The following is a 20,361-nucleotide window of genomic DNA, read 5'->3' as shown; positions in this document are numbered from 1 at the left end:
AGTATGAAACTAGATTGAGTGGTTTTGGGTGTTCACAAGGTTTGAGTTTGATTTAGGGAATGACTATGGCAGTGAAAGCTGAAAGTTGCCTAGAGGTGAGAATCAGTAAAATGTTTTGGATGAGGAACTTAGAAGAAACCATTGTACTGGATAGGCTTCCAAATAAATGTTAAAGTCACTCATAATAACAGCCAGTTGCTAAACTGTCAAGTGGGTGAGTGAGAGATAACAGCAAGGATGAATAGGGATAGCTAAGCTCAGTGGCAGTTATTTTTGAAGATACTTTCTGTGTGGATACATTGAGTCTAGGATCAGAAATAATTATTTCTTTTGAGGTATTCCCTGCCCTTTATTTCTCGACACTGCGAATCACTGACGGTGTAAAGTTTCTCTAAGATTTTTGGAGAAGTGGCCTTCCATTACTCACTTCTCATCAATCCACTTCAGTGATTTCCCCTGACACTGCAAGTCACCACATTCACCAACTGTCAAATAACTGCACCCAAGAAAGGCTTTCCTGACTTCATTTTACTGGACTTGGCAGCAACAGGCACTGCTAAGCATGTAACTCCTTTCTAAAACTTTGTTCCTTTATCTTCTATTAAAGCAAAACAGGGGAAATGAGAAATGAGCTCCTCCACTAAGAAGAGACTGCTATAAAGCAACAGAATAACTGTTAGCAAGAGCGAATGTTAAATAAAAAGTCTAAAAAATATATTTGTACTTCTTTATACTGAAATCATGATTCCCAAATCCTTGATGTCCACACTGAATTCACCTACCATTTATACATTTGTTTTTATGTCGTGCACATTAAAGATACTTTATATAATTTAGTAATTTCAAATGCTGTGAGATATGATTCAGAGAACCAATAGTGTGAAACTTAACTTAAAAATTAAAAACATAAAACAATAGTTAATGTGGAAATTAACAATGGCTAAACTTTTAACAGTTAAAGAACTACACTGTAAAGCTCAAATGATCCTATGGTGTTACAATAGTAATAATTAATATGCTTATTATGTATCAGGCACTGTTAACTGTTTACATGTTTTCTTTTTTTTAAGTGAGAGGAGGGGAGATAGAAAGACAGACTCACCTGACCAGGTGGTAACAGTGAATAGAGCATTGGCCTGGGACCCTGAGGACCCAGGTTCAAAACCCTGAGCTCGCAGGCTTGAGCACAGGCTCACCAGCTTGAGCTGGTGGTGGGTTTGCCGGCTTGAGCATGGGATCTTAGGAACATGACCCCATGGTCGCTAGCTTGAGTTCAAAGGTCGCTGGCTTGAGGTCCAAGGTTGCTGGCTTAAGCAAGGGGTCAGTGGCACAGCTGGAGCCCCCTGGTCTAGGCACATATAAGAAAGCAATCAATGAACAACTAAGGTGCTACAACTAAGAGTTGATGCTTCTCATCTTTCTCCTTTCCTGTCTGGCCCTGTCTGGCACTCTCGCTCTCTCTCTCACTTAAAAAAAATAAGAGAGATAGACTCCCACACGTGCCCCACCCAGCAATCCCAGTTGGGAGACAATGCTCAGACCAACTGATCTATCCTTAGCACCCAGGGCCATGCTCAAACCAATCAAGCCACTGGCTGCAGGATGGAAACAGGGAAAGAAGGGGGAGAGAAGCAGCTGTCACTTCTCCCATGTGCCCCAACCAAGAATTGAACCTGGGACATCCATATGCCAAGCCAATGCTCTATCCACTGAGTCAATGGCCATGGCCACATATGTTAACTCTTTTAATTCGCACAATAATTCAGTAAGTACAAGTACTATTATCATCCTCATCCTCATTTACAGATGAGGACACCAAGGGCTTAGGGTGGTAAAGTAACCTGCCCAAGTACCACTGAGTAAATCTCAGTCAAGTTTTCACACCCAGACAGAGTAGCTCCATAGTAGGTGTGCTTAAGCATCACCATACTGCCTCAACAAACCACAATGAACAATTTATCTGCCATCTTCCTCCTATATAAGTAGAAAGTGGGTTTGACCGTTTTCCTAAATCTTAAATACAGTTCAAAAGCACTGTTTATACAATCAACTTCAAATGTTTGCACAAACGTCATTCTTCCTTCTTGGTCTTCTAAGTGAGCTTCATTTCTCTCTCTTCCCTCAGTGTTGACTTTACTATGATTCTACCTTGGCCCACTCTCATACCACACATCTTCCTTTCAATGGCTTCCAAAATCATGTATCAACTGACAACTCCCAAATCTCTATCTTCAGCCTAGGTATCTCTGCTGAGTGCCACATTCATATATCTAACTGCTTAATGGATGCCCAACTATCTTCTCAAATTCAACAGGTTCAAAACAGAATTCAGTACTTCCCCTCACTCCAAACTAGCCCTATTTTCTGTGTTTCCAATATCACAGAATACTTACACTAGTAATAGAGTTGACCAATCCAAAACTGTGTACAGCCAGAGTGATCTTTCTAAAATAAGTCTCACTATGTTGCCCCTCTGCTTAAAATTCTTTGGTAGCTCCTTACTGTGCACACTTTCATGATAAAGTCCAAATTTCTGAGCATGGAATACAAGACCCTCCATAATCTAGACTCTGATTACCCTCAGCCATCTTCCCCCAGTTTCTCACAACCCTCCAACTTTGTGCCTCAGGCAAAGTGGATTTTTCCTTGTCCCCTAGGAGCCCTAAATCTCTGCTTCTAAACTATCGGTGTGCAACAGAATGTTCTGTGAACTGGGAATATCCTTTATGTGCGTACAATATAGTGACTGCTAGCTACCACTGAGCACAGAAAAATGTGGCCAGTATGACTCAGAAAATAAATTTTTAATTTTCATTTAATAGTCACATTTGGCTAGTGGCTACTGTATTGAACAGCACAACTCTAAACCTATGTATATTCTATGCCCTCTGCCTGGTAAGCACAGATATGTATGAAAAGCCCTGTTCAGTACTACCATTTAACATACCATTTATTAGTATTCTTTTGCTAGGGTATTCCTTTTATTTATGTAGTTAACTAATAAGGTACCATTCTACAAAAGAATATTTAAAGTCTTTAGTGGAGCTAGCTACATAACTTCATTTGTATACCATAGTTATTTACTTTTCTAACAATTTAGTGCTTCTGCCAAGATAGTGGCTTAATTCCAATTTGCCCTAAAAAGAGTATTACATTAAAAAATCAACAGGCTCGCCTGACCAGGCAGTGGTGCAGTGAATAGAGCGTTTGACTGGGATGCGGAGGACCCAAGTTCGAGACCCCAAGGTCACCAGCTTGAGCGCGGGCTCATTTGGTTTGAGCAAAGCTCACCAGCTTGGACCCAAGGTCGCTGGCTCGAGCAAGGGGTTACTCGGTCCGCTGAAGGCCCACGGTCAAGGCACATATGAGAAAGCAGTCAATGAACAACTAAGGTGTCACAACACGCAACGAAAATCTAATCATTGATGCTCCTCATCTCTCCATTCCTATCTGTCTAACCCTCTCTCCGACTGTCTCTGTTAAAAAAAAAAAAAAAAATCAACAAGCTCCATATAGTAATGAATGAAAAGAGCAAATTATAATCCCATGCTACACTACAAAGGCACATAGTTTTGCTTCAAAAATACATAATGTGTATGTGTGTGTGTGTGCAAAAGAAAAAAGACTGAAAGATCCATATCATGTTAACAGATTCTGAGCACTGAAATTAGGGTGGTTATTTCTTTAGCTCATCTGTATTTGCTAAATTTTCTATAAGGAAAAGTGGGTATTAGTCAAGTGGTTCCCATCTCTCTGTTGCATCATCAATTTTCCCTTTTCTGTATCATATAGTTCCTTCAGCAAACAAAATAATATCATTTCTCCATTAAAAAAAATCCCTTGATCTAAAATTCCTTTCCAGGTACCACTCTATGTCTCTTCTCCCCTGTAAGCATATACATATTAACTAAAATTATTCTTCTTTCTCTCTTGGACTTACTGCAGTCAGACTTTTAGTTCCCCCATTGCACATAGCCCCACACCTGCACTTAAACGGCTTGTCAAAGTCACCAAAGTCCTCCACATACACAATCCCAAACTAATTTGTCAGTTATCATTTTACTTGACCTTATTTATACTGCTTGACACAATTACTTCAAGAATGCTGATCTCTCCTTTTTACACTCATGTCCTAGTGTCTCATCTAATCCATAATACTTTACCATCTATAACCTAAAGGCTTCCAAACTTCTATCTATAACCCGACCCCTCCCCTAAGCCCCAGATTTGTGTATCCAACTGCCTATTTAATATCTCCACTTGGATGACTAACAGGCATCTTATGCTCAAGTACTTCATCCTCTTCCCTCTTAAAATTCTTCATAAAATCTTATTCATTTTAGCTGATAGCAATTGTAAACCTCCAGCTGTTTACGCAGAAATAAAAAAGAAAAAGAAAAGAAAAACTTATGTCCACCCTTGATATCTTTTTCTCTCACATACCACATCCAAACCATCAACATATTTTACTGGCTCTACCTTCAAAATACTGTACATCCAGAATTCAACCACTTACCTCTACTACCACCAATCTAATTTAGTCATCCTCATCTCTTGCCTGGATTACTGCAAGAGTCTCTGTCAGTCTCCCTGCCTCAGATCTGTTCCCTGTTGTGAGGTAAGGAGGTAAAGTAATCCATTTAAAGAGTAAACTGGATCATCTTATTCCTCTGTCCAAAACCCTCCAATGGCTTTCTTTCTCAGAGCAAAATCAAAGTCCTTACAACACTTAGAAACCCAAACTGATCTGGTCTATTACCTCTCTGCCCTTCTCATCTCCTAATTTGCCCCTCCTCTTTATTCATTCTATTCCAGCTGTGCTAGCCTCTCTGTTGATCTTCACACAGGCCAGAAATTCTTCTGCTTCAGAGCCTGAGCTTCTGAATACCCCTGTATTCTTACTGACCACTCTTTACAGACACCTGCATTGTCTCTCCCTCACAGTCTCCAGGTATGTGCTCTATTAACACATTCTCGGGTATCTTTTCCTGACCCTGCTTTTTCAAACTCAACTCAGTCTACAAACTCTCTTTCAAATTTCCCTGCTTTATTTTCTCCATGGTACTCCTTGTCACCTAATGACCAACGACATACTGATTTGCTTAGTGCCATCATTCTTCTACTAGAATGTGCGCTCCATAAGACCAGGTATTTTGTCCACTGCTTAATCTCTAGCATTAGGAACAGTGCCTTGCATACAGAAGTTACTCATATTTGCTGAATCAGTAAATTACTTCTATCATTTCTTAAAGTTTAAAGAAAAAAAAAACACAAGAAATGAACAAGCAGGTCCTAGGTACCCCAGACTACAACCTTTTTTACACAATATATTTGGCACACAATAGGAACTTAATAGTTAGTGAATGACTTCAAAATACCCATGATACTCAAAACTTTCCAATGGCCTGTCTTTTAACTCAAAGTAAAATCCAAAGTTCTTAGAGGGTCCGCTCACCTTCCACTCTGTCCTTACCTCTCAGCCTTCATAGTATTGATTTCCCCTTCACCCTTCATGACTACATTCTCAACCTAAGCTTTAAGAAACTCTGAGAAAACACAGTCCTAGAGTAAAGCTGGGGGATGTGCAGCTCTGCCACCCCGTAATTTGGAACCAGCATTATTCATGAGTCTCTCTCCCTTGTTCAGCTGCCATGCTGACTCACTTAACTGAAGGATTAAAGACACTGGCCTTCCAATTAGGTTGGTTCTTACAAAAAAAATACAAATAATCAGCCCATCAACAAGCAGACACTGACCACACTTTTGTAGCTCTATGAACTCTTTCCAGATGATATGTCTTCTCTAAGTATACAAACAAGCAAACGCTATTCACAGTAATATGAAATACGTATAGAAAAATCATTCCTTCTTGATTATTCTACTTTGGACTCTTCACTTCAAATTTTGAATTTGAACTGCAAGCAATTTATTTTTGTCAGTAGTTCATTTATATACATAACAGCAGTACTGTCAAATTATTTCACTATAATACATTTGAAATTCCATGAACACTTTTAACTCCATGCAGTAAAAAAGAATATTTCAACTATCTGTCTGCTTTCTTTTGTTTTAATCATTCAGTTCTAGTAATGTTGCTCTAAATTCTAAATTTTTAAAAGTATATATATAATATTTTATATCTTAAGATTTAATGCTAAGGCTTTAAATTTAAATATTCCAGATTTCCTCCTAACACAAATCAGTGATCTTAAAATAACATATCCTACATCAAGGGATGAATATCTGTTAAGATAAATTGTAAAAGTCAGAACTGACTCTCCTCCAAGAAGCAAAGCAAGCTAAGCAAATAAAATAGAACACTATTACAATCTGTTGGAAAGTAAGAACTCTGCTTACAGGCAGTATGTCACCAATTTCTTTGTTTAATGGGTAAAATCTTGTTTGATTTTAAGTTTATTTCAAGAATTAAATTATAGGAGCCCTACTGCACACGGAAGTGACATCCTTGAGCAGTGAGCCCTCTGTAAACTCGCAGTGAAGACTAAACAAGTAGCTCATCCAGCTAGGAAGGCACTGCTGCACACGGAAGTGACATCCTGAGCAGTGAGCCCTCTGTAAACTCGCAGTGAAGACTAAACAAGTAGCTCATCCAGCTAGGAAGGCACTGCTGCACACGGAAGTGACATCCTGAGCAGTGAGCCCTCTGTAAACTCGCAGTGAAGACTAAACAAGTAGCTCATCCAGCTAGGAAGGCCCTGCAGATACCATTACACAGATCTGTCTTTTAATAGCCATCTTGGAACAAAAGATATTTACTTAGTGAAACAACAATAACACATTGACATTGGCTACTATTTTATGTGCCCTTTGTAAATAAAATAAAGTAGGATTCGATTTACATAGCATGGCAGATATGTTAACATCTCCAGAACCAGATCTAGTAACCATGAATTTCAACCAGCTAGGCAGAATTAACAAAATAGATCAGCTGCCAAAACTGGAGTTATTAAAACTCAAGAGATTTAAAGCTTCAGATTGGAAGATGATGAGACGGATTATAGTATATTACAAAAGTCATTAGTGGATAGTATTTTCATATCTGCAACCCTAGACTCCTGAGCACAAGAGAAAGGAATACATAATGAGGAGTCTGTACCTCTTCATAAGATTCTAACAACAGAAGGGCCAAGATTTCAGCATCTCAAACTAAAACATGTTTGACATTTCAAATTCTAGCATTTTAATTTTCCTCAGTAAATAATTCTTTGTATTAAAAGAGACTTATAATAAATACCTTTCAGTAGGTATAGCACACTGAAAAGTTGAATATTGTTACACAATTTAATATTATATACTTGCATTAATGTTAGTTTTCAATGGCCTTATCTCACCAACTAAATTCTAAAGATCTTGTAATTGTTTTGTATTTCTGTACTGAAAACACAGAAGAGTGAACTATACATATGGAATAATCCCAAATTTACATATAAATTTTCCACTTTAAAGAGCGGAAGAGACTTAAGAAATCCTCATTGTAGCCCTGGCCGGTTGGATCAGTGGTAGAGCATCGGCCCAATGTGTGGAAGTCCCGGGTTTGATTCCCGGTCAGGGCACACAGGAGAAGCAACCATCTGCTTCTCCACTCCTCCTCTTCCCATTTTATCTCTCTCTCTCTCTCTCTCTCTCTCTCACTCGACCTCCACAGCCATGGCTCAAATGGTTCGAGTGCATCAGCCCAGGGCACTGAGGATGGCTCCATGGAGCCTCTGCCTCAGGAGCTAAAAATAGCTCAGTTATGAGCATGGGCCCCAAATGGGCAGAGCATCAGCCTCAGGCGGGGGGCTGCCAGGTGGATCTTGGTCAGGTTGCATGCAGGGGTCTTTCTCTCTAGCTCCCCCTCTCTCACTTGCTAAAGAAGAAAAACAAAGAAAGAAAAGAAAAGGAAGAAAGGAAAAGAAAAAAAAAAGAAATCCTGATTGCAAAGTTCATTCAACACCTATGTAACAATTCCAAGTAAATTAACGCTAATTGTAGCAAAGACTCAAGCAATGCTATGAAAATAACTGATTTGGACCTATATACAATTTAACTTCAAAGCGATACAATACATCAGTGCAACACAATACAAAATAATAAATACAATACAATACAATACAGTACGCAGGGGTACTAGAGCAGGTGTTCTTTCTGTATAAGGTCCCCTAAATCAGTCATGCTTTATCTTTATATACACTGGCTAAAGTGACAATAAATTTTAGTAGAATCTGAATCATTCAACTGAGTAAAGGGCCTGATATATTTATTAAGCAAAATTATGAGCCAAACACTTTGCCAGGCAACTTCGCATAAATTACACTATCTAATATTAGATGAGTGTGTGAGAGATTCCTCTATTCAATATTCAACAAATATTCCTTGAGTCTCTACGTAACCTGAGAATACAGAGACTGAATGAGGCAAAGGCATCAACAAGAAATGCTAGAATGAGTAAAAATAAAATGAGCATGTTTTGAACAAATGAAACTATACAGTGTGAAATAAAAAAATTACCACAATAATATACAGATCCTAATTAAAATAAATTATTTATAAATAAAAAATGGAAACACAGAAGTAAACAAGTTTAGAAGCTCATATTAAGTAATAAACAGTGACTCTTCAAGGTATGACCAAATATAGCACTATTAATAAAATACTGACATCTGGGATGGGTTTATCATTATTTTTAATAAAGTAAAGTCAAGAACATCCCTATAAAAAGGTTACTCTCATTCAGCTGCACTTCTATATCCTTCCTGAAAGGAAAAGTGGCAGGGCTCCATGTAGATTTGCTGTAATGGCAGTCAAACCACAGACCTATGTAATCTTCCTAGGGGGCTCCACTGAGAAGCACCAATATTAAAGGTTAAAGGTTTATTTATATGTATGTAATTTTCATGGCTGATGTGGTAAAGTTGACAATAAATAAAATTTAAGTTAAAAAAATCCAGTAGGCTTTATTAACGCAAGGAAAATATACTGATACATACTACTGACATACTACATAATAGATGACTACAGGAAAGCATGCAGCCCTTTGTTTGGTCTAAATCAACTCTGTGAATTTAAGCAAATGAAAAGTGCAACCCAATTTCAGCAGGAAGTGAAAATACTACCTTTCAATGTGTTTCAGGTGGTACTGTACTGGGGAGTTACAATGGCCTCTATTCAGCCTTTATCGATTTGCCCTCAATATGCAACTCTTAACATAGTTGACCATTTCCTCTTACTAACTTTCCTCTTAGCTTTGTTTTCGTTTTGGGGGGTTTTCTTTTTAACCTTTCTCTGGTTTCCTCCCCCTCTGAGCACTCTTTCCCTGGTTCTTCTTCTGTTCACACTTTAAACGTAGGGACTGTCTAAACTACCGTCTCTTCTAACAAGAAAAGTTCTCCCTGGATGATTTCATCCATTCTTGCACTTTAATTACTACCCACAATTCTGAATGCTGATGTCCTAATCTGTATCTCAGCTGAACATACATTTTCTTTTGCAGCTCTCCTAGTTTCTACATGTTTTGTCTACAAAACTCCCTTTCCTCCACTTTGCAAAAACCTGCTTGGGCTTTAAGACTTAAAATGTCACCACCTCTGTGAAACTTTCACCAACTTTTCCAATACTGTTAGTTAGTATTCTATTTTAGAAATCACTTTCAACCATACCATATTATGAGAATCCCACAAAACAGGCAAATATTATCATACCCTTTGTAGAAATAAGGACACTGAAGTTTGAAGAGATCAAGCAACTTGAACAAGGCAACATTACAAGTGGAAACCATTAACTGAAATCCAAATCTTCTCACTCTAGGTCCAATGCTCATTAAGATGCTCTCAAAGGAAAAAGGATTAGATAACTTAGTAGTCTTGCTATTAAGAAAAATTCATTAGTCTTGTTCACTTCTTTCTAGAATTTAATTCCTAAATGCTTAATCCAGAAATAAAATTATTAAAAAAATTTTTTTTGATTTATTCATTTTTAGAGAGGAGAGAGAGAGGGAGGGAGAGAAACAGAGAGAGAGAAGGGGGGAGGAGCTGGAAGCATCAACTCCCATATGTGCCTTGACCAGGCAAGCCCAGGGTTTCGAACCGGCGACCTCAGCATTTCCAGGTCAACGCTTTATCCACTGCGCCACCACAGGTCAGGCTATTAAAATTATTTTTAATTCTACATATGCAGCCAAATGGTAAAAATTTTTTTAAAAAGAGCTTCATTGTTTAAGACAAGAAAGAAAAATGAGTTACAAAACAACTAAAACTAATAAAAGTTTACAATAGTCTCAAAAGAAAAGAATACAAAAAATTCTTTACATTTTAAATGAAGAAGCTGAAAATCTTGAAGCCAATAATTTAATACACAAGCTTAATTAACCAATAAATGATGTATAGGATCTTTTATAAAGCCATCCAAAACTTCCTACTTCTAGCTTTGTTTAAAGGGGATAAGGCGGCCTGACCTGTGGTGGCGCAGTGGGATAAAGCGTCGACCTGGAACACTGAGGCCGCCGGTTCGAAACCTTGGGCTTGCCCGGTCAAGGCACATATGGGAGTCGAAGCTTCCTGCTCCTCCCCCTTCTCTCTCTCTCTGTCTCTCTCTCTCCTCTCTCTCTAAAAAAATCAATAAATAAAATATTTAAAAAAATAAAATAAAATAAAGGGGATAAGGCATAAGTAAGATTAATAAATGAGATTAAATTTAGAAAACAAAAATCATCAAGATCCTGTGACTAGGAAATGATTAGGCATCCTGGAGATGCTCAGTGAAGGACCACAGGACATTGAGTTCTAGAACAAGAAGCCAAGAGCAGAATGCTGGAAAGAGTCAGAGCTGAAACATTACCAATGGCTGTTAAATTTAATGAGAAGCAAGATATCTGCATTGTCTCAAAGCATCCCTGTTAAACAGATTGGAAAAACAGAACTAATGGACAACTGGACAATTAGTATGAAGATGGGCATCCAACGTCTCCAGACGTAAGAGTCTGAGAAGGCCACATCACTATGGTGTTACTATGGCCAGGGACACGTCAAGTAAATCTAAACAAGAGGAAATACTAATAAAACCAAATTGATTACAATGCTGTAAAATAATTGGATTGCATTCTTCAAACACCAAGGTAGTAAAAACCAAAGGCTAAGGAACTAGACTAGATTACAGAAATTAAAGAGGTTAGACAACTACATGTAATACATGATTCTGGATGGGATCCTGTACTAGAAGGGAAAAAATACTAAAATAAAAAACTATTTCTCGGAACAAGTGACAACACTGGGTTACAGACTGTAGACTGTACTGATGTTAAATGTCCTGACTATGACAGTGCTGTGACTGTTTAAAAGAATACTTTCATGTCCTGACTATGACAGTGCTGTGATTGTTTAAAAGAATACTTTCATGTCCTGACTATAGCAGTGCTGTGATTGTTTAAAAGAATACTTTCATGTCCTGACTATAGCAGTACTGTGACTGTTTAAAAGAATACTTTCATGTCCTGACTATGACAGTGCTGTGACTGTTTAAAAGAATACTTTCATGTCCTGACTATGACAGTGCTGTGATTGTTTAAAAGAATACTTTCATGTCCTGACTATGACAGTGCTGTGATTGTTTAAAAGAATACTTTCATGTCCTGACTATGACAGTGCTGTGATTGTTTAAAAGAATACTTTCATGTCCTGACTATGACAGTGCTGTGACTGTTTAAAAGAATACTTTCATGTCCTGACTATGACAGTGCTGTGACTGTTTAAAAGAATACTTTCATGTCCTATGACAGTGCTGTGACTGTTTAAAAGAATACTTTCATGTCCTGACTATGACAGTGCTGTGACTGTTTAAAAGAATACTTTCATGTCCTGACTATGACAGTGCTGTGACTGTTTAAAAGAATACTTTCATGTCCTGACTATGACAGTGCTGTGACTGTTTAAAAGAATACTTTCATGTCCTGACTATGACAGTGCTGTGATTGTTTAAAAGAATACTTTCATGTCCTGACTATGACAGTGCTGTGATTGTTTAAAAGAATACTTTCATGTCCTGACTATGACAGTGCTGTGATTGTTTAAAAGAATACTTTCATGTCCTGACTATGACAGTGCTGTGATTGTTTAAAAGAATACTTTCATGTCCTGACTATGACAGTACTGTGATTGTTTAAAAGAATACTTTCATGTCCTGACTATGACAGTGCTGTGATTGTTTAAAAGAATACTTTCATGTCCTGACTATGACAGTACTGTGATTGTTTAAAAGAATACTTTCATGTCCTGACTTCGACAGTACTGTGATTGTTTAAAAGAATACTTTCATGTCCTGACTATGACAGTGCTGTGATTGTTTAAAAGAATACTTTCATGTCCTGACTATGACAGTGCTGTGACTGTTTAAAAGAATACTTTCATGTCCTGACTATGACAGTACTGTGATTGTTTAAAAGAATACTTTCATGTCCTATGACAGTACTGTGATTGTTTAAAAGAATACTTTCATGTCCTGACTATGACAGTACTGTGATTGTTTAAAAGAATACTTTCATGTCCTGACTATGACAGTGCTGTGATTGTTTAAAAGAATACTTTCATGTCCTGACTATGACAGTGCTGTGACTGTTTAAAAGAATACTTTCATGTCCTGACTATGACAGTGCTGTGACTGTTTAAAAGAATACTTTCATGTCCTGACTATAACAGTGCTGTGACTGTTTAAAAGAATACTTTCATGTCCCGACTATAACAGTACTGTGATTGTTTAAAAGAATACTTTCATGTCCCGACTATGACAGTGCTGTGATTGTTTAAAAGAATACTTTCATGTCCTGACTATGACAGTACTGTGATTGTTTAAAAGAATACTTTCATGTCCTGACTTTGACAGTACTGTGATTGTTTAAAAGAATACTTTCATTTTTTAAAATACACACTAAGGTATTGAGAGTTAAAGGACATGATATATATACAACCTAGTCTCCAATGGTTCAGAAAATATAATGTGAATGTGTATATGTATCTGTGTATAGAGACAGAAATAAAGCAATGCAGCATATTTTTTTAATTATTGAATCTGCACAGAAGGTACTTGTAGAACACTTGCAACTTTTTTGTAAATATGAAGCCATTTCAGAGTAAATCATCAAAAATTAAAACAGAGGAAAAGAGTAAGCTTTTACATTTTTTACATGAATTTTTGTCATTTTTTTAAACCAAGAAATATCATCATTTATAAATGAGAGAAATAGGCTCAAAAAAGATCAAGTGACCACTTCCAGAACAGGGGTCTCCTTGTTTTTTGAACAACTCCATTATGTTGCAGTCCAATGACCAAAATGCTTCTGATTCCTGGAAGCTAAAAGGTCTTACTTACAGTGTCTACAGCTACTACTCAAGTTTTAAACTTTTAATGTGATGTATACAGTCTCTAATATAAGCACCATAAATTTCATCAAGTAGAAAGTAGTATATCAAAGTGCTTGAATGAACTCTTAATAGTGTTTGGGTTCAAATTCAAACAGTGCAGTGCTCTAGCTTTTGCGTGTGTTTGTGCATGCATGCATGTGTGCATTTTGTGTGTGTGAAAGAGGAGAGAGAGGGAAAGCGAGATCTTGGGCAAATTAATCACGTGTGCACCAATTTCCTCATAAGTAAAGTAGAATCAAAGAAGTACAGTATCTGGTAACAAGCAAAAGGATGTTAGGAGCACTGTAAAGCCAGTATCCAAGGCCACCATCACAGCCGCCTGGCCCATGCAGGTTCGCATTGGATTCAGACAGATGGTAAAGTAACAAGGGAGCCAAAAACTGATGGGCCATCATCTTTAATCCTAGCTTGCACCCAGCGGGCAAGTAAAAACACACACTGGGCTCCAAAACCCACTCATTCAGTGCTCACAAAGCTACTGACTTATCCGAGTTTCCTAGAATTAAAGGTTTCTAGCTCATCAGACTTATTCACCTCTGTTCCCCATCTCCTTCCTTCTCCCTGCACAAACTCTGCATGAACTGGCTGCTCACTCAACACTCCGCCATCTTGGCTGCTTCTCCTCTCCTCCACATGGCCTTTCTCTGCTCTGCTCTGCTCGCTCTCTAATGCTAATCTCAGGAACCCAGAGAGCAAGCTCCCATTCTGCCCCCATTTTATAGTGTAGAAATTAAAACCTTTAACCCAATATACAAAACAGGGAAGTCTCTAATAAAGTCACTTATCTGAGGCATGGTGGGATTGTACCACCACACATCAAAAAGGGTGGGAAAGGCTTAGTCCTAAAACCATGCCCCAGGCTACAAGGATTCTGCCAGCCCACAGCCCGCCCCCAACACACATTAATATCACCTGGGTGACAGGCCTCCACGTGGGCAGCACCATCTTTAACAAAGTGAGCATAATATATTTTATCTGCCCAACAAGCACTGAATGAGATAATAAAGTATTATACACAAATGTACAATACTGAATGTTAGCTATTTTTATTTTAAATCCAATCTGTTCAGTCACCTCAACAGCACTGATCGTCAAAGCCATACTTTCTTTTTTCCAAATCAGATCCAAATCTAAGAAGAGTGGGAAATCAGAGCCTCTAAGAAAAAACATCTTAGATGTTCACAAACCATAAAAGTAATTAATTGTAAGCAAATGACATGCAAAAGAGACTGATGCAGACTTATGGGTCAATTCAGCAGCTGAAATATTTTGCTAATAAAACTGTGGAGTTGCAACTGTTTTAAGGTGCCAAAAAGCTGAAAATTGATATTGATATTCTGGGAGGAAAGGTCAGCCTTTCCTGTCCCGTCCTTCCTTTAGGGAGGGGAGGGAGAAAAATGTAGAAGTTTCTGGCTGCAGGAACAATGGGTCATTCAGTTTTAAATCCAAAATAAAGGTTAACAGAGAAACTTCTTCTCTTTCAACAGGAGACATAAGTTACATACCACCTTGCACTGATTGTAGTTCCTCCCCCTCCCTGGAATCTTGAGAGTCAAGTATCTCTAGGCTAGTGAGGGAAGATGAACCCTGAAAGATCTGTAAACATCTTTGTTACCTTGAAAGTCTTAAAGTTTCTGTATATCCCCTAAACCAGGGGTCCCCAAACTACGGCCCTTATGCGGCCCCCTGAGGTCATTTATCCGCCGCACCCCCCCCCCCCCCCCGCCAAAAAGCGCATCATCGTTCACGTACAGTACTACTTCCAGTGACACGGGACACACGCATCAAGCACGTCATATCACTTGTTACAGCTAGCAGTGACAAATATGGAACCGGACATTAACCATCTCATTAGCCAAAAGCAGGCCCATAGTTCCCATTGAAATACTGGTCTGGCCCTGGCCGGTTGGCTCAGCGGTAGAGCGTCGGCCTGGAGTGCGGGGAACCCGGGTTCAATTCCCGGCCAGGGCACATAGGAGAAGCGCCCATTTGCTTCTCCACTCCCCCCTCCTTCATCTCTGTCTCTCTCTTCCCCTCCCGCAGCCAAGGCTCCATTAGAGCAAAGATGGCCTGGGCGCTGAGGATGGCTCCTTGGCCTCTACCCCAGGCTCTAGAATGGCTTTGGTCGTGGCAGAGCGATGCCCCGGAGGGGCAGAGCTTCGCCCCCTGGTGGGTGTGCCCGGTGGATCCCAGTCGGGCGCATGCGGGAGTCTGTCTGACTGTCTCTCCCCATTTCCAGCTTCAGAAAAATACAAAAAAAAAAAAAGAAATACTGGTCAATTTGTTGATTTAAATTTACTTGTTCTTTATTTTAAATATTGTATTTGTTCCCGTTTTGTTTTTTTACTTTAAAATAAGATATGTGCAGTGTGCATGGGGATTTGTTCATAGTTTTTTTATAGTCCAGCCCTCCAGCGGTCTGAGGGACAGTGAACTGGCCCCCAGTGTAAAAAGTTTGGGGACCCCTGCCCTAAACAAATGTTGTCAGCCTGTGCCATGATGTCATGCTCTCCCCCCACCCGTGTGTGATCAAGGGTATATAAACAGCCCCTGAACTACTTTGGGGGCTGGCACACAATTTGGGTCTGTTGCCCTGTGTCAGCCATATGTGACCGGCATATTTAGTAAATCTCCTTTAATAAAACTTTTCAAAAACTTATTTGGACTACATGCCTCTATGAAAACCCGCAGAATTGTGGATTGGGTACTTTATAACACAAGCTCCATGTTAGAAAAATCCATCATTTAAGTGTACAGAATGAAAAATGAAAAGAAATTAGTTATCTTACCTGAGAACTAGGAGAAAAAACTGTATTCCACATGCTGTATTATAAGATTTCAGTCAATTTAATACAGTCAAAATTTAACCCCAATTTCAAATACTAGCACTTTCCAGACTGCCCTATCTTCTTAGTAAAATTTAACTTAAAATTTAATTACACCCTTCTGACATCTCCAAAGTCATGAGCAAAGGTACTTAACCTTAATTTAGCATGAATTTAGTGGCAGCCTGTTTTGTGACAATAGTGTTTAGTACTGAGAGATTTAAAATTTTTTAAAAGTAAAAATGATTACAATAAAGTTACTATGATCTGTAAGTTTAAAACCCTCTCCCTAACAATTTAGAAATCATTTTTCTGTGGTACTTAAAATATTCTTACTTTTTTAAAACAAAGTGCACATTATTTAGTGTCCGATTTTAAAACTCATATTAATTTATAAAATTACAGTTTTGTTCATAATAACACTAACTACTCTCTACTCATAAGATTATTACTGTTTGAGACTGGGGGAAGGCTGTCTTAGTGCAAAGGGGCAAAGGGCATCGTCCAAGAACATTGTAGAAATCGGTTCGTCCATTCAAAAAGCGCTTAACGGCTCCTTGCTCCTATACTCCAATAGTTTCCCATAAGCAACACTCCCTCCAACACTTCCTCTCAACTCCCGAAACACTCTTTCGCCCTAATATGAGAATTTCTCCAAGTCTGATCCAACAAATGTTAAATTAGCTAGAAGTATTTGCTCAAATTTCAGATCCCTGCGTCCCAGACCAACTCAATCACTCTTTGGGGATGAAACAAACGGTGCTTGTTTCGCTGAAGTTTGAAAACTACCCCAGATCCGCCACCCCCGCCCCGCCGCCCCCACCCCGCCGCCCCCGCCCCCACCCCCACCCCCACCCCGCCGACCCAGCCCCCACCCCGCCGCCCCCACCCCGCCGCCCCCGCCGCCACCCCCACCCCGCCGACCCAGCCCCCACCCCGCCGCCCCCGCCGACCCAGCCCCAGCCCCACCCCCACCCCGCCACCCCCACCCCGCCGCCCCCGCCGACCCAGCCCCAGCCCCACCTCCACCCCGCCGCCCCCGCCGACCCAGCCCCAGCCCCAGCCCCAGCCCCAGCCCCAGCCCCAGCCCCAGCCCCAGCCCCAGCCCCAGCGCGGCGGGACACGTTACCGCCCGGCCCTGTGCAGTCTCAGGACGACCCGTCCCCAGGGAGCCCGGTCCCGGTGACCGCTCCGCCGGGGTCTCCCGCCCCTCCGGGGTCCCCCACTCCTCAGCCCCGTCCCTGCACCCCAAACCTTTCTCCTCACTTCTTTAAATCGCTGCTGAAGAGCCCGAAAGCGCCGGAGGGGGAGATGGTTGCGGTCGCCTCCTGCCCCAGCTCCATCGCCTCCCCTCCCCCAGGCTGCTCATTGTAAGCGAAGCTGTTGCCGGACATGCTGCGGGGCTGGTCGTGCTTGCGGGTCCCGCCCGGGGTTCTCTCGGAGCCGGAGGACACGGAACAAAACTAGTTCTCGCGCGGAGGAGCACGCGCTGGTGCTTCCGGACTCGTCACGGATTCCTAAACCGACCCGGTAGCCCACCCCTGCGCATGCGCATTGTGCCGGACGGCCGGAGGCCACCGCCGGCCGCTCCGGGTCCGGTCCGGAATCCGCGCCGCCGGGTCTTTGCGGTGGCTGATCAGCTCGGACCCTGGCCCTGTCTGACGGCGGCCCCGAGTGTGCACCAGATGAGTCCAGGGCTTCAAAGTTTCCTAGAAGGAAGGCACTTATTGTACCCATTCTGATCCCTTAAAGGAGGCTCCCGACCCAGACCAGCAGAAGCCTTCAGATTTCTCCTGAAACGCCAGGGAACACACCAGATCCATTCACCGGACACAGAACGATTCCTCTTCCCTCTTAGACTGGTTTCTGCTCCCTCCCTCCAGCCAGCCTCACCCTGCCTTCGCAAGCAACTTTCATCCAGTAGCTCTCCACTTTAATGAAACTTCTTTCCGCTGTATTTTGTAAGACAAGCATTACTAATATCAAAGCCTGAGTTTTTTTAACACAAAATAAAGAAGTAATAATTTCTAAAAAAAAAATACTAAACAAATATTAAATGCAAACATTAAAATGACCCAGTAGATTTTAATATAATAAAAGAATTTTTAACTTTAGGAAACGTGCCTGGCCCTGGCCGGTTGGCTCAGCGGTAGAACGTCAGCCTGGCGTGCGGGGGACCCGGGTTCGATTCCCGGCCAGGGCACATAGGAGAAGCGCCCAGAGCTTCTCCACCCCCCCCCCTTCCTCTCTGTCTCTCTCTTCCCCTCCCGCAGCCAAGGCTCAACTGGAGCAAAGATGGCCCGGGCGCTGGGGATGGCTCCCTCGCCTCTGCCCCAGGCGCTAGAGTGGCTCTGGTCGCGGCAGAGCATCGCCCCCTGGTGGGCGTGCCGGGTGGATCCCGGTTAGGCGCATGCGGGAGTCTGTCTGTCTCTCCCCGTTTCCAGCTTCAGAAAAAGACAAAAAAAAAAAAAGAAAGAAACGTGTCTGACCAGGCGGTGGCGCAGTGGATAGAGCGCCCCACTGGGATGCGGAAGGACCCAGGTTCCTATCTATCCCTCTCTCTGACTCTCTCTCTGTCCCTGTAAAATATATTTTTTTAAAAGATTTTACTTATTAGTTTTTTAGAGAGGAGAGAGAGAGAGAGAGAGAGAGAAAGAGAGAGAAGGCGGAGAAGAGCAGGAAGCATCAACTCCCATATGTGCCTTGACCAAGCAAGCCCCGGGTTTCAAACTGGTGACCTCAACATTCCAGGTTGACGCTTTATCCACTGCACCACCAGAAAATATATTTTTTAAAAGATATTATTTCATGATAGCAACACATAAGCCTTACGAGATGTATAAAACTTGGCCCTCGTTGGGAGGCTGGCTCAGTGGACAGAGCAGACGCACGCCCAGGTCATGGGTTCCATCCTGGGACAGCACCTTGGAGAAACAATCAATGAGAGCACAACTAAGTGGAAGAGTTGTGCTTCTTTCTTCCCTCCTCTCTTTCACCCCTCTCCCCTTCTCTTTTCTCTCTCTCTCTCTCTCAAATCAATGGAGGGAAAAAATGAAATGGACCCTGGCCAGTTGGCTCAGTGGTAGAGCGTCGGCCTGGCGTGCAGAAGTCCTGGGTTCGTTTCCTGGCGGGGCACACAGGAGAAGCGCCCATCTGCTTCTCCACCCCTCCCCCTCTCCCTCCTCTCTGTCTCTCTCTTCCTGTCCACAGCCAGGGCTCCATTGGAGCAAAGTTGACCTGGGCGCTGAGGATGGCTCTGTGGCCTCTGCCTCAGGCGCTAGAGTCGCTCTGGTTGTAACCAGTGACACCCCAGATGGGCAGAGCATCGCCCCCTGGTGGGCATGCCGGGTGGATCCCGGTCCGGCACATGTTGGAGTCTGTCTGACTGCCTCCCCGTTTCCAACTTCAGAAAAATACAAAAAAAAAAAAAAAAAAATGAAATGTATAAAACCTAAGGGAAGAAAAGCCATAAAATTTTATAGTTTAAATATGGGGTTTGGGCAAGAAGATCTGAAAAGAGAGTATATGTTTCTGGATACGAATATTCAAGTAAATTAATACATTAAATGCAGTTTCAGTCAAAATTCTTTTTATTTTATTTTTTAACTAGACAGATTGAATCTAAAGTTCACCTGGAAGAATAAATGCAACTTAAAGCAAAACATCTTTGGGGGGGGGGGGGGATGATAAATTACCTTATCACTCATTTAAATGTACTATAGAGTTATTGTAATATTAAAGTTTAGTATCATTCTCAAGATTAAATAGATTGGTAGAATAGGATAGAAATAGATTCAACTATATGCAGGTATTGACATTATGATAAAGTTAACATTTCAGATCAGTTAGGAAATATTGTATTAATAAGTGGTACTAGAATAATTAGTTTAATATGTGGCAAAAAAATAAAGTTAGATCTCTGTATTAGTTTCCAATGACTGCTGTAACAAATTAAGTGGTTCATAACAGCAAAAATGTCCTGGCCCAGTGGCTCAGTGGTTAAAGTCTCCACCCAGTGCATCAGAGGCCTCAGGCAGGGTTCAACTCCAGGTAGAGCATATAGGAGAAGCAGTCAGTGAGTGCACAACTAAATAGAACAAGTGAAACGAGTTGATAAATCTCTC

General features: G+C 41.0%; 1 protein-coding gene across 2 annotated transcripts in view; it reads right to left on the bottom strand.

Moving 5' to 3' along the window:
* The window catches only part of AP3B1 (adaptor related protein complex 3 subunit beta 1), a 315,994-nt gene extending 298,227 nt beyond the window's left edge, over positions 1-17,767 (bottom strand). For both annotated transcript variants that reach the window (XM_066381706.1, XM_066381707.1), the window contains exon 1: positions 17,504-17,767. In XM_066381706.1, coding sequence (XP_066237803.1) covers positions 17,504-17,631 — 128 coding nt within the window. In that variant the 5' untranslated portion in view covers positions 17,632-17,767. The remainder of the gene's footprint in view (positions 1-17,503) is intronic.
* Between the last annotated feature and the right edge of the window lie 2,594 nt (positions 17,768-20,361).

This window comes from Saccopteryx leptura, chromosome 4 (genome assembly GCF_036850995.1).
Source record: "Saccopteryx leptura isolate mSacLep1 chromosome 4, mSacLep1_pri_phased_curated, whole genome shotgun sequence".
Classification (NCBI taxonomy): domain Eukaryota; kingdom Metazoa; phylum Chordata; class Mammalia; order Chiroptera; family Emballonuridae; genus Saccopteryx; species Saccopteryx leptura.
The sequence above is the reverse complement of the archived record's forward strand: the minus strand, read 5'-3'. Positions and strand labels throughout refer to the sequence as shown.